At 46.4% G+C, this 14,933-nt stretch overlaps 1 protein-coding gene across 1 annotated transcript in view; it reads left to right on the top strand.

Annotated features, from left to right (window-relative positions):
• RTKN2 (rhotekin 2) overlaps nt 1–11,250 on the top strand; it is a 299,871-nt gene extending 288,621 nt beyond the window's left edge. The window contains exon 12 of the mRNA XM_078642689.1: nt 10,349–11,250. Coding sequence (XP_078498815.1) covers nt 10,349–10,860 — 512 coding nt within the window. The 3' untranslated portion in view covers nt 10,861–11,250. The remainder of the gene's footprint in view (nt 1–10,348) is intronic.
• Nucleotides 11,251–14,933: the final 3,683 nt, after the last annotated feature.

Genomic DNA, 14,933 nt, shown 5'->3' with positions numbered 1-14,933 from the left:
AAACACATTTGTACATTTCGTAACATATTTCAAACATCACAATTCTCTAATAATTTCCAAACTTTAAAAATCATGCTTTTCAAAGTTAAAAATGGTAACATATTTCAAACATCACATTTCTCTAATAATTTACAAACTTTAAAAATCATGCTTTTCAAAGTTAAAAAAGTCTCTAAAAACCGTGAAGTACTACTATATAATACACCTTACAAATTTGTAACTCACCTTTCAAATAGTATTGCAGAATATGAAATATCAGAAACTCATAAAAGATTTTCTTTTTCACACAATAAATGTAATGCCCCACTCTCAACAAGGTAAAACCAGTAATGGCAAACTTGCCCTCTCTTTCTGCACACACATAAATGTAAGTAACAAATCAAATTGCTTCCTTCATCATTTCAAATTGTGAAACACATTTCTATTAGTTAGACATATTAACCCTTTCTAAGTCTCTTCTAAAAGTGCCCAAACTGGTTCTGTAATTTACTGGAGTCATGACTCCACTGCAGTGCCGCAGTGTAGAGTTGCGATGGACCTGCAAACCCTGGCAGGTGTTCAAAAACCTATTTCCAATAATACTAGTATTATTTTTTAACACACTACTGCTAAACATACTACTGATTTGGGAAAACTTAATTTAGTAGCATATCACTTATATATGAGTTACCATTTCACATTTTAAACACAGTTAAGTTTTAACCCTTCCCCCCTTCTGTTTAATCCTAGTTTCCATAGTAACACTTTCTGCTACATTCAGCTGTACCAGAAGGTTGCAAGTTCACCACATTTTCAAATTCAGCTTACAAATGCAAATTGCAGGTGTGGCTGACTTTTGCAAAATATTATCTTATCCTGTCTACTGTAGATTTCAACCTTTTTTAATAACCAATCAGAAACATGCTTCTTCAGGAAAGTAACATGCATCATATTTTTGACTGCACAATGTTAATGAACAGCCAATCAGGTATCGGTTTCTCAAAAGCAGCATGTTCTGCATCATTTTAGATACCTCTCATTCTACCAACTGACTACCTCCACTACAGACCTCTTTTCATTCCTTAAGACATCCCTTCAAGATGCTTACAGTATGGATTGTAGAGCACAGCTATGTTTTCTGGTGCAAAAAGTATGCTGAACACAGAGGTATTGACAAAGGCCAAGGTTTGCAAAATGTGGATATTAAATGGATTGCACGGAGGATTAGAGTGGCACCTATTGATGCCTTTGGTTAAAACCTTTTTGCATGTCCAAACCCCTGAACTCATGATTGTGCACTGTGGTGGCAATAACCTAGGCACATTGTCTGGGGTAGGGCTGGATTCCTAATGAAGGATGCTTTTGCACAATTGATGTTCCTTTTGCCTCAAACTGTCGTTGTATACTCTAATATATGCCAAAGACATAAATGGAAGTGGTCAAATCATTTCTGTCCACAGATTGATAATGCTAGGAAGAATCTCCATAAAGCTGTTTCTGCTTACCTCCGAGACCACAGGATGGGCTCCATCTATAAAATCAATCTACGTTTTGATCTGCATGACCTCTACAGAACTGATGGAGTTCACGTCAGAGAAAAAAGGGAACAAAGTGTTTCTCAACATCCTTAAGCTGTGCATCCGCACTTACATGTAGCTCCAACGTCATAATGAAAACGGCTCTTTTTAGAGCCACACTATAACCAGTGAATCTTAGTTATTTTTTAGCAAACATACTCTTTCTGAATATTTTCCAGATTTGTGAACCCGTCTCGAATTCGCAAAACAAAATCACAAATTCAACTTACTACAACACAATACACTTAATTTTGATTTATTTTGTATTATTTAGTACTCTATCAAAATGAATGTGATTATTAACTTCAATCTCACTAGCTCTCTAAAAAAAAAGTTCACAAATGCAACACTACCTTCTCATTTCTATACTATTGAATTATTTATTTAAGGGGATACTCAAGTCCACCGCTACTTTACACTAGGAGGGGGGGCTTCGAGAGACCAATAGGGTTGCGACTCTTATCATGAGAGAAAAAAATAATGAATACCCCCCCAGTTCCATTAACCGATGTTGGCCCTGGGAACCCCGTACTCAGGCCCTCCCACCCCAATCCCGAGCCATTTTTAGCCCCGGGTACTCCCATCTCCGGGGCTTGCCCAAAATATTATTTTTTTCATTAATGAGGGTGGCCTGCGTGGCCACCCCTACCTGGGCCGTTTTGGGCCCTGGGGACCCCATCCCCCGGGGCATGGCCACATTGTTGGGGACTGCGATGGGGAGCCCCAATGCCGCGCAGTCCCTGCCGGCTCCCTGCCTCCTGCGGGAGCTGGCATTGCTTTTGGACAGAGGGAGCTGTTAACATGTAGCTCCCTTTGCCCAAAAGCAATTCAGCTTTGCTTCATGGAAGCGAGAGCAGTTTTCCTGCTCTCGCTTCCATGAAGCAAAGCAGGGTTTGCTATGGAATGACATGGTAAACTGCAATGTCCCTGGGGTGGGCACCCCGGTGCAATGCGGTAGCTGGCCCTTGGGGGGTGGTGGTCCCCAGGGTCAAGGAGGGCTCCTGGAGGAGGGCTGCGCGGCCCCCATCCCATCTTCTGTGCAGCCCTGGGGAGCTGGTGGTCCGCAACAGACCCTGCATTTTAATTCATGAATGCCCTGGGAGGTGGTGTTCCCTGGGGCAGTGTGTGGGGGGGCAGGAGTCCCCACCCCCCCCCCCCCCCCCCACACACTTTATTAAAGAAATTAAAGCCCCGTGGAGGTTGCAATTCCTGGGGATTGGCGGGGGTTGTCCCGCCAATCATAGTCCACATAGGAGAAATATTAATACAAACGCAGGATACAACATATTCCCCCCTTTTAAACGGAAACTAAAATAAACAACTAAGGGGGGAAACTATACACAAAAATTTACACATGAAGAAAATAGTTCAGAACCCAGGGATGCAAGCAAAAATGCAACATCTCGAGAGGGACTGAACAATTAAGGAAACAGAAGATGAATAAATAGATACATAAGAAATATCACCCATCCTCTCCCATTATAAAAACAATTAAACTGTAGAAAATCGACAGTTGACTAAAAGTGTAGACACAGAAGGACTGTACCCCATTCAGGGATTCCTAATGTAAGGAATAAAAATGTACTCTGTGAAAATGGGACTAAAACCCATCTCGACACCCCTTGAATGAGGGTCAAAAACTAGCAGAAATGGGACAGTAACCCATAAAGAGATCCCTTGTGTAAGGGGTTTCAATGTAGTCCATGTAAATGGGACTGACGCCCTTTAAACTACCCCTCACATAAGGGTCAGAAGAAAATGTAAATGGGGCTATTGCCCACAAAGACATACCCTGTGTAAGGGTTTTAAAGGTAACTCGTGTAAATGAGTGACACCTATTTAGACAATCCCCGTGTATGGGTCATGTGATGCACTGTGTAGAAATAGGACTAGTACCCATTCCAGTCCCTCATGTCAGGGAGTGAAACGTGCCATGCAAATGTAGGCAATATACACCCATACAGCGATCCCCTGACGTAAGGGTGTGTAACTAAAGACCAAGAAACGCATGTCAACAAACCACTAAAAAATATGTCTGTCCCTTTTTAAGGGTACCCAAGCAACACACAAAAATGGGCAAGCAGAACCCATAGTGTAATCCCATGTATAAGAGATGCGTAACCTTCAATGCACATTCAAATGGTGATCTCTCCAGGAAAGGTGCGTAACTACAAACCTAAAGATGGATGACCACCACCCAATAAAACTTTCAGACCTACCCATGTGAGGGTGTGTAGAGTATAACCAAGAAATGGGTGACCACCCCCACTAGAACACTGGGAACTCCCTTGTGTAAGGGGTACCCAGGCTAACCTAAGAAAATGGGCAAATCTGATAGATGACTAGCCACAGATTCCTTCCCGTAGAATTATTCCCAGACGTGAGACTGAATCTGGAAAACTTTTTGCCACAGCATCCCTTCGTGCTGGTTGGGTGGCATCACGTGACTCCACCCAGGCGCTGTCCGCGTACGTGATGTCAGCAAGGTCACATAAGTCCTTCCCTGGCATGCCTACGTCAGTTTTTTCCTTTTTCAAGTGCAACGCGGATCCGGTTCGTGCTCCAGGCCTGTTTAGGCCTTTCTCTTTCGCTATTGCGTGCGTTTGTGGGAACAGTGTGCGAATGCCTTCGGGCTTTAAGACGTGCTCATCTTGTGGATGCCTGATGTCTGCGACGGACCCTCACCTCATTTGCATGTGGTGCTTGGGGGCACATCACAACTCCACTGATTGCGAGGCGTGCCAGCAGTTGAAGCCGAAGTTGCGGCAGGAGTGCGGGATGAAACTTCTCTTGGCTCGCATGTCCAGATAGGCTTCCTCACCTCGATCAGCTTCTGCTGAAGGTTTTCGGAGCCGCCGTCCTCGTCCCTCTCCTATGCCGCAAGAGCGCCGCTCGCCTGTCTGTGTGTGTTGCAGTTTGTCCCCGAGGCCTGGTTTACGGGATGTTGGGGGCGTGGGCTCTCCGCGGGTGATGCGGCCCCGCGTATCGTCCCCCTATCCACCGTTTCCCGGTGAGGGGGCGTCGACATATGCGGCTGCTTTGCAGGCCTCGCTGGCTTCTTCTCCTTCCCCTCATGGAAGGTCGGCGGATCCCTTGCGTTGTGCAGGGCCCTCTGCAGCATCGCCGGTGGCTCCAGCTCCGACTCGCTCGTCTCCAGGCTTGGAGGATGTGGTGCCGTTGGGGTGTGGCCCTTCGGGGGTCCCTCCTTCGGACCACTGCGCCCCTGTTTCACCGTAAACTCCTGCGGGAGTCCCAGTGGTGTCGTGGAATGCCGCTGGGGCTCGGGTCGCATCCCCGCACCCCTCTCGGCCCTATGGACAGGGGGCGATCTAATCTGAGGCCAAGGTGACGCCGCTTCAGCGCCGGCAGCTGCTGGCACTGGTGGCACCACAGGGGTCAGCGGACCCCCCCTCATCCCATCATGGGTCAAGGCTGGTGGGGGACCCCTCGTCCCTCCCCTGGCCCCTCTTGTCTCTCCACACAGGCGGCTGCCTCGTCGGCCTCACAGGGGTCGGCGGGCCCCTCTCGTCCCCTCATGGGTCGAGGCTGGCGGGGGACCCCTTGTCAGTCCCCGGGTCCCCTCATCCCTCCACACAGGCGGCTGCCTCGTCGGAAGTCGAGTCGCTGCCGTTCCGGCGCCGTCCCGTAGCTGCCTCAGCTCCAGCCCAGCCCTGTGCCGTGTGGTGAGGCGGACGCCTGTCCGGCGTCTCCTTTGGCGCTGGGCGCCGACTACATCCTGCCTCAGGTCGTGGACTCTACGGCGCCAGACAGACGCCGGGTAGTGGACTCTTCGGACGCCTCCTCTTCCCTGGAGGTTGGGTGCCTGCTGGTGTTGTCCTCGCCGGAGACAGGCCGCCACATCATGGCTTTTTCCCCGATGTCTTCGAAGGACGGCTCCTTGCCTTTGGCACGACCACAGTTTTCGCCAGAGGAGCTACAGGTCCCCCACTCCTCGGCCCTCCTTCCTCCTTTCCAGACCTGGTCCTTCTGCACTCTGGCTGGCTTAGAGGATGGCTGCCTTAGCTTGCATCCGTCGCCTACTGAGAAGCTGTTTTTCCCACCGCGGGGCCCTACAGAGGCTGGTGCGGCCTTCACTCATGCTGTTTCCACGGCTGTTTTGATTTTGCGCATGGGTGATATGGGTGATCCGGCTGTCCATTTCCCCGCGGACCATCTTCTGGAAGTTCTCCACCAGGTGGGAGAGAGCTGCTGCTTCCCTTTGAGGGTTCACTCCATTCTTCTCTGATGGGGGCGCCCTCCACCCCTCTGCCAGCAGCCCTCTTTTGCAGACTGCCTTTCCCTCCCTGCCACCGCTTTTGTCTCTGCCATCTCGGGAGGCCCACTGGTTGGACTCTTGAGGGTGCAATTTATTTGCTTCGACCAGCGCTGCTCTGCGGGCCCTTAACACTTTTAACGCTCTGGACATCTCGTAGGTGCTTGGTCGTGCCATGGCTTCTTCGGTTGCCCTTCGCCGCCATGCTTGACTTCGGGGCTGTGTGTTCCCGGATAAATGTTTGGGAACGGCTGGTATATCTTCCCTTCAATGGCACTCTTTTGTTCCACGCCCCGGCAGACTCAGCCATCCAGAGTTTCTTAATGCGGCTTCGGCCTCCTCCTCCTTCTTCTCCCACTCAGTGACTTGTGACTTGATCTGGTTCTTGGAGGTGGTGTTCCATTGGGGCAGGTCTCCCCAGTTGTGCGTTTGTGCTTCATGGCCACTCGAGTCCTCCTTGTTGGGACTGTGGTTCTGTTGGCCGCAGGCCGGCCCTTCTTGACTGTTTGTTTTTGCTTTGAGTCTTCTACACCATGCTGGCCCTGAGACTAGGCCTGCTATTTTCTCTCTCTGACTGCTTGACCAGCCTTCTGCGGGTTTTTCCGCAGATATTTTCTGTTGCCCTCTGCTGTGGACGTTTGTTCCCAAGAGGTTCTCAGGTTTTGGGACGTAACATGCCCTATGTGGGGCAGTGGTAGCTGTTATATAGCTCTGTTATGTGCTGGGGAGTTGTTTGCCTTTGGGCCTCTGTTCTCCGTGGCGTTGAGGTATGTTGCAGATGCAATCCTCTTGCTGATAGCTTGGGATGGCTTGAGTTCGGCACGGGGTGTCCTTCTCCGGGGTCACTGTGCTGTTCGCCTGGTCTGGCCTCCTGTCGGCAGCCGGACGTCTTGGTTCTGCCTGGTTCCACTTCCTTTGGACTATGGGTGCGGACTCCTCCCTGGAGCATGTCCGGACCCCTCTTGCCTAATTGCTCTCGGTCGTCCGCGGACGTCTGGCTTGCCCGGAGGGCATCCTTCCGTGGTGCTCTCGGCGTCTGGCTGCACTTGCTGGTGCTGACCTGCTGTTTTTCTGCACCATTGTGCATGTCTGGCGCTTTGGTCGGCCAGTCTTCCTTGCCTTGTCTGCTTCTTCCAGTAGGCCTTGCACTCAGTTTCCCCTCTACTCCCGGTGGGGTGAGATGGTCCCTGAGTTCTTGTTCCCTTTCGGGTGCAGTCTATCCCTGCAGGGCGCGGGACAGTTCTTTCTGGGGGTCCTTGAGCTGCCCTTTTCGGCTTCCGCCTGCATATTGTGGACGGTGCCGTTCTGTCTGGACTTTGCCTTGTGGCTGTGTTAGGCTCCGCTGTCCCCTTCGCTGGGTATGTTTCCAGTGGAGGGGGGGCTGACCTTTGCTCTGCCTCTTCTCCTTGGAGTCTCTAGGTTGCTCTTCTCCTTCGGTGCTCCTCTTACTTTGGCTTGGGGCGGACGTTTTGTTGTCCTGTATGGGCGTGGGGTGCTTTAGCCTCCTTTTTCGCCTTGCCTTGTTTCATCTGCTGAGCGAGGACGTGCTTCTGCTTCTTTTCTCCTTTCCCGCATCCCTTTCAGGGTTGGTGGTCTTCTGCTTGTGGGGGTTCCCCTTGCCTGAGGGACGGGGCTCCTCGTCCTGTCTTTGGGACTCCGCTCCTGTGAGACCCTCTGTTATTACCAGGCTGGTGGAGTCCTCTTGCAGACCCTCTTTCCCCGTGGGTATGGCTAGGTTATCTATTCTACTGGAAGGAATCTGCAGCTAGTAGCCTCTATCAGATGTACGAGTTACTTACCTTCGGTAACGATGTATCTGGTAGAGACTGTTCTAGCTGCAAATTCCTTCATGGCCCGCCCTTCCTCCCCGTTCAGCGAGGATCCTTTGGCTTGGTCTTCTGCATTCGCCTCCCGGTGGGTGTCTATGCCTTCAGTGCGCGCATTCTGTCGCTGTTGTCTGACAGGATGTTCAACCTGTTTATTTGTTCTTTCCTCCCCTTTTGGTGCATTGAAGGGTTGGTTTGTAGGTACTTCCGTGCCTCTGTGTTCTAGTTGCCCCAGGTTGGGACCTACCCTCCCCCGCCCCTCTCTTGCCCCTTTCATTGCTAGGGGTCCTGGCCCCTCTGCTATCCTCTAGATTAGGGTCTTTTGGTTGGGCCTCTGCCCTTGTTCCTTACAGGGGTTGTCCCATTCTGTGTTGGGGCTGTCTGGGAGTCTTGTTGTGCCTTGTTTGTCCCAAACTGGTTCCCCTTCCTTGTAATTGGTTGGGGTTGTGGACCTGTAATATGTTTTCATTACACTTTTCATGTGTTCTGGCTCCAGTGGGGGAGGCTATCTTGGTGCTGGCAGGGTTGCTGTTAAGGGCTATGCTCTGTTCCTTATTATTTTTCCCTGCTTGTGGTACTGCGGTGTTTGGCACTGCTCCTTCTGGTGGTGTTCCCCACCATCAATTTTTTTTCTCTTTCGCACGCTGTTCCTATATTCTCACAGTTTTATCTGATGGCTCCGCTTTGTGTATCGCGGAAAAGTTCTCCGAAGAAAACTGATGTAGGCGCGACGGGGCGGGACTTATGTGACCTCGCTGACGTCACGTACGCGGACAACGCCTGGGCGGAGTCGCATGATACCGTCCCCAAGGCGCGCAAGGATGCTGTGGCAAAAAGTTTTTCGGACCCAGTCTCACGCCTGGGGATAATTCTACGGGAAGGAATCTGCAGATACCTTCTATCCATACTGTACTGTTTGTAGTTTGACTGTGAAGTTTGTTGTATATGTAATGTCACTCCAGCTGCAGAGTTTGTACTAGGATGATGGAGTACAGAAAATAAGTGATACTTGATAGACCCGGTGCTTGCGTGCTGCCTCCAACACAAGATGGTGGCACGCAGTAACGACAGCGCCGGGTGGCTTACGGTTGGAGCGTTCTGCAAAGCACCCCAAAGCAGTGTTGATGCTGTGAAAAAACAAATCACAGGAGTTCCTTAAAAACCTCCGCGCGGATCTATGGACATGGTAAGCTGCTTGCACATTGAAGATCTTGTGCTACTCATTTGAAACCACTCTAACGGTTTAGCGGTCCTCCCACCAATGAGATCTTTAGTATTAAAAAAAATAAAATAAACTCACCACATGTTTGGCTAAAAGATGATGGCCTCCGGCTGCCAGTATAGAAATCCAATTTGCCAAACTGTATCGTACGCATTTCAGTATGCTTCGCACACCCAATGTAGAGGGCATCAAGGAACACACTGAAACATGTTTAATCCTTAGATGATGCATCTTTTCTTTTAAACTGCCACGATCTAGATGACAACAACATGGTGGAAAATTCCACTGTGATGTTGAATGTCCCATTTATTTATTTATTTATTTATAAGTTTATATAGCGCTTGAATCACTCCACCAGGAGTATCTCTGCGCTTTGTGACCAGCAAATTAACAGTATACGATGGAAAGGTGATTAGATTTCATTTTTGAACAGGATAGTTTTTAGCTGTTTTCGAAAAGTAAGGTGCTCTTTGCATAGCCTTAAGGCCAGTGGTAACTTGTTCCACATCTTAGGACCCAAGGTGGAGAAGGCTCTACCTCCGTGCCTAACTTTTTTGACATGGGGAACCACAAGGAGAAAGTTACTGCTCGATCTAAGAGATCGTGTGGGAACATATGGTTTAAATTTTCTTTCAAGATAGGCGGGTCCTTGTCCGTTCAGGCATTTGTGAATTAGGCAGCATATTTTAAATTTTGCCCTTTGTCTTACTGTGAGCCAGTGTAGCTGTTCAAGGAGGGGTTTGGATGCAGATAAGTCAGATGTATTACAGTGGAAAAGTTCACAATAGATATCCAGCTGCATGAAATAAAACATTGTAGGCAAATGAAGCATGTCCAGGCCGGGCTGTCCACTGTGAAGGACACTGGTGGGGCTGGCAGGCCTCGTACTTCAGTCTAAAGGCTTGTTTTAGGTTCTGTATATTTTCTTAGTTTTCCATTCCAGTGACAGCTTCCGTAAATGCCAGTAGTGCACATGCGTCTGTCTCCAGATCGTCTCCAAAATTATGTTGTGATGTACCAGACTTAGCCGAGGAGTATCTTTGTAGTTTCATTATTAGATTGTAGTTTCATTATTAGATGCAAGTTACATGTTCGCATCCATGTAAAAGCAGCCTCACCAGGAGCAGCTTGCCTGCAGCTCACCCATTTTCAACAGTCCACCTCATCACACAGGCACCCACACATTCTAATCCTCTCCATCACACCAACATTCCACTCAGAACACTCACACTGGCTGAACAGCTAGGAACTAGGCAACCTAAGATAAACATTAATACAAAGGCAGGGTTCAACAAATACCTTAATCATGAAAGAGACTATTTCAACAGAGTAGAATTATCGGACAGTCATGCTATGGGTCATGTTTTGTTTCCAAACCGAAGTTGCACTGTAATGTGATGACTTTCTGTGAAAGTGTAGCAGTTACGTGGGATAAGAGATACTATTTTAATTCTTTGTTCATATTTTGTAGGCATTGGATCACCAATGAAATTTGAGAGTTTATCTGACATCATACACAAGACAAACGTGGAAACCGATGGACAGTTTCTGATGTGCTCCAAGGAGGTCACCAATCCCCCATGGACTGCCATTTGTGATGGTTCACGGCAAATGCATGTGCAGAAAAATGTGCTTGTGGATGAACTTGAAAAGAAAATGCGAGCTCATGGTACATCTTCTGAAATACCTCCATTCCTTTCACAAGAAACTACATGGCAATCTGAGAAGGAGAACATCTGTACGAATGCTAACTTCACACCTTTTTTTGATACAAACATATCTTCCGTGGCTCAGCAGTCTAAGGGTCCCAAAGCATCTTTTATTAATGCTGCCCTCCCAAACAAAATCTGCAAGACACAAGACCACTCAATGCACAAAGGGGCAGAGATTCATACTAAAGACAAGCCGGTCCCTCTTCCAAGAATAAAGTCTTTGAAAGAAAAGAAAAAACCCTTAATACTACAGGGGATTGCAAGTGAATGATCTTTTGACCCTATGCATAAACTTTATGATCATTTCTTTCTGGGGGACATAGCTGTGACATCTCTGTGTAGTTTTCTATCTCAGTCATTACTGTTTACATTTTGCAAAAGCCCTCTGAGCATATGAAGAAAAATTAATTCCCGGTGGACATTTTTTGGCACATATCTTCAATATGATCCTTTGGGCATTTCAAGTGTAATCTCATTCGGTTTTTCAAAGGAAGAGTTGAAAGGAAACTTCTTTGTTAATATTGAATTAAATATTCAGTTATAGCTACAAGTAATTGGTAAATGATTGGCTTAAAAAAGTGAGTATGCATTTGTTTCTTGGTGATGGAAAAGGCATTACCCTCGTAGATCCAAATGTAATAAACGTATGGTTCAGATCATTGTCGTTTGCGTAGCAACACGAACATCCTTTATTTCCTTTGTGCACGTGCAATTGAATGCATATTTGTTTTGCTGTCTCTGTTGAGTTTGCATGTTTAGGTGTACCGTATAGCTATTATCATAAATTGGAATTTTGGTTTTGATAGTGGACAATCCTCCTATATGGAAGATCTAAAACCAGTGGAGATCACTGGTGGAATTTCTCTCCAGCTTGCAAGGTGGCCTAATTGGGTTAAATGCTTGCCAATGGGATTTTTGAGATAACAACATCAAATCATGGCAAGGCCTTCTCAGCCTCCGTCCAGGTTGGATACATTGAGTATCATTAAATAGGTTAATAGTAATACTTGCTAACTACAGTGGGAAGATGTCACGGTTTGAATTGTTATATGAAAGACCAGTTGTTGTAAGGCCTATACGGAAGAGGAAACTCCACCAGTAGATTCTCTTCTGGAGGTAGTTTTTTCCTGAATCTTCCCTTCTCTACTGCTAAAATAGTTTCATTCAATTTCAGCTTCTTTAAATGTATTGAGGAGAAACAGAAGTAAAGTAACTGATAGTCTTCGATTGCATATTCTATAATTACATATCCATGAGACTATGCCTACTTTTTCTGTATGTTTGTCTCCATTTGGCTTTTGCCTTCCTCCGGTCTTCAAATAATTCCAGTTATCGTTTTTTTGCATCTCAAATTATGATCCACACTTTTCAGTATCTGTTGAGCACTTTTTTGATCTCCTGCCTTATGTGCCTCACATGCTCTTTGCTAATATGTGCAGTGTATGTAAAGTATTATGTACTGTTATACCACCAGTAGCTTTTCTCAATACTAAAGTCTTATCAATTTGGTGAGTAGACAAACCTTTTTGTTTCTAATCCTCTAGTCTTCTGCTTTAACTCCTGTACGTAATGGAGATCATACTTTAATAGTATCAATTCAATTTGACTTTGTTTCCCACTGTTGTAATGTGTAGAGGTTTAGACCGCCTCAGCCCATTTTACAACTTAAGTCAATAGCTGTTGAGTAGTACACGTGTTCCTACATTTTTCCAATTGTATTTATATTGTATAAAAAGAAATACAAATGTGTTATTCTTTGAAAACATTAGAGTGTAAAACCAAACTGTGCTAAAAATGATAAAGGTAAGAAATGCAAACACAGGGTATTCTTACATGTGTAACCCAGGAGTCACATTTGTTGAAGAATTATGGCCTTAAAAGAAACTCTCATTTTTGGGGATCAGTGTGCAATGGGAGTATAGTTTAAACTTGTATTCCTTGCTCTCTTGAATTTACAGTCCTGTCGCGAGTCAAACAAGAATCCATTCTAGGAATTTCCTTGCAGCATCGCAAGGCCCTATTTTTCTCATCAAAATTAGTAGATTGGCCTCAGATTTTCTTCTTCCCCATACTGGCATATGCTGCCTGTCAGGATGTAATTTACAGCTACATGCATGGTGGGACCACATTTCAGTGAATGCCTGAGATCAAAATTAGACCTCATGCTTTAGTTTTGGCTACCAACTGCCTCACTGTGATATCTCAGAATACTCATGAGAGTCAGCTTACTGAGTTGACAGTGTTTCTCACAGTCTTAGATTTGGGCCCTTGCCCTACTGTTGTATGCAACCAAAGGCAGGGCTTTTACATCCATATGCATTATGGCCCCTCTCAGATTGCCTGTGATTTTAGGTGAATCTAACGCTGCAGCTTAGGTTAGTTGTTCCCGAAAACGGGCTGAGGGTCTGCCTCTTGAATGACTGGTGGCTACTGCTCCTCCCTAATACAGTAATCAGATCTTTCATGAATTCATGATATTTGTGGCACAGTTTACAAAATGGAGACGGGCTGCGGGCTCAGTTATGAATATTTGCATCTGATGTCACCTGGTGGAGGCATAGCTCGCAGGGTGAGAAAGCCACAGGCATGACTGGGTTGTGGCAGTTTTTGTAGAGGTTATGAACTGCTGTGCCTTTCTAGTCCGATGATGCAGATACTATCTGCCCCTTGCTTCACTGAGTATGTTTTGCATCTAGATGACCAACTCATCTGGGTGGATGAGATTGTGACATGAAGGGGCATCTGGAGAAGGTTTGAAACTAGTTCATCACTGCATGAAACCGGTGTTGCTACTGCCTGGGGCCTGCAGTAGTCATTACTGTCTGGAGCCATTGATGTTAATTGTTGACTGCCTGGAGCTATTGATGTTTCTTACTGCGTGGAACAATTGATGTGAATTACTGGTTGGGTCTGTTGATGATCATTATTGCTTCGGCCACTATTGAAGGTCATTACTTCTGGGACTATTGTTGCTGCCTACTGTTTTAGGCCATTGGTGTATCTACCGCCTGTCGTCAATTATATGTATGACTGCCTATGGCAATTTATAAATGGGCTGCCTTGAACAATCTATGCTCATTGCTGGCTTAGCTTTCTCTTGAGTCACTCCCAGGCTGTTTCCACCCAGTTAGTTCGTTCCTACGATAAGACTCTGCCCTGTCGGGTTGCGCCCTCAATGATCTATGTAAAACCCAGATACACATACCTAGCGGGACAAAGCAGGTCTTGCAGTAACCAGACAGTGTGTACACAAGAATTATCTTGCCATCTTGGTCTCTGCCTTTCAAGTGCACCCCAAAGTGTTATATATAACCCCAGCAGGCTTTTCAACCAGACTTTGACACTCAAGCAGATTTGACACTGTAATCTCAAAAAGGATTCTCACAGCCCACCACCCTACATATTCTGGGAAGTTCAGAGGAATCCTTTCTGCCCATTCAGGTCAGCCTATTGTTTGCACCTCTTACACCTTTTTCACAACTATTGAAAAGCTAATTACTGTCTGATAGAAGTAGGAGAGCAAATGCAATTTTAGCTTCCAGGAACTTCAGGGAGGGGAAACTAACTTTCTGAAAATTATTTTCCTTAATATCTATAGCAAATCCAACTTCACAATTGAATTGGATTTTTTATGACTATTTAAAATAGTTAAAAAAAACATTTCTAGCTTGTACTTTTGCTGCAATACGGTGTTAGTATTTTATTTCAAATTCTGTTTATTAGAACTTGAAACAGAGAGCATGACATATGCAACATTAGTCCAGTCCAGCAGCCCAGAGTTACAGATCTCACATGTAGGTTACAGCTTCTTCACGAGGTTTGTGGCGAACAAACTTTTAAAAATCAGCACAGTCGTAACATGTTGCAATTAGTCCATTACTGATGACCGTCAATCAACCTTCCTAAGAGAGTAACCTGAAAAGGAAACTTAACCATATCTTAAAAATGAACAAAAACTATGATGTCATGGTGCAAATTATAATAATGTGATCACGAGGGTGAGATTACTGGGGCTTCTACTCAGGTGGCCTTTGCACTGCAAGGTGCCCCCATAGCTGCGGTGTGATTAGATATGGAACAAGTTGAGGTCCCTAAGCCGTGGGGCGCGGGCCGTCAATGGATGCCCCTCAGAAAGGTAGCTCACCAGCGGAAACCAAATATAGTCTAAGCCTTTTCTGGCGAGGTCTCAATGTTGCTGATGCGTTCCAATGCCCTCCACAACCGTGCATGCCATTGGGTTAAAGATGGTGCCTCTTGTTTTTTCCGCGCAGCAGCCACTGCCATTTTGGCTGCCCCCAGATAAAGCCACATAACAGAGCTATCACTCTGTGTTTGGCGTTTCAA

This window comes from Lissotriton helveticus, chromosome 5_1 (assembly GCF_964261635.1).
Source record: "Lissotriton helveticus chromosome 5_1, aLisHel1.1, whole genome shotgun sequence".
Taxonomy (NCBI): Eukaryota; Metazoa; Chordata; class Amphibia; order Caudata; family Salamandridae; genus Lissotriton; species Lissotriton helveticus.
The sequence above is the reverse complement of the archived record's forward strand: the minus strand, read 5'-3'. Positions and strand labels throughout refer to the sequence as shown.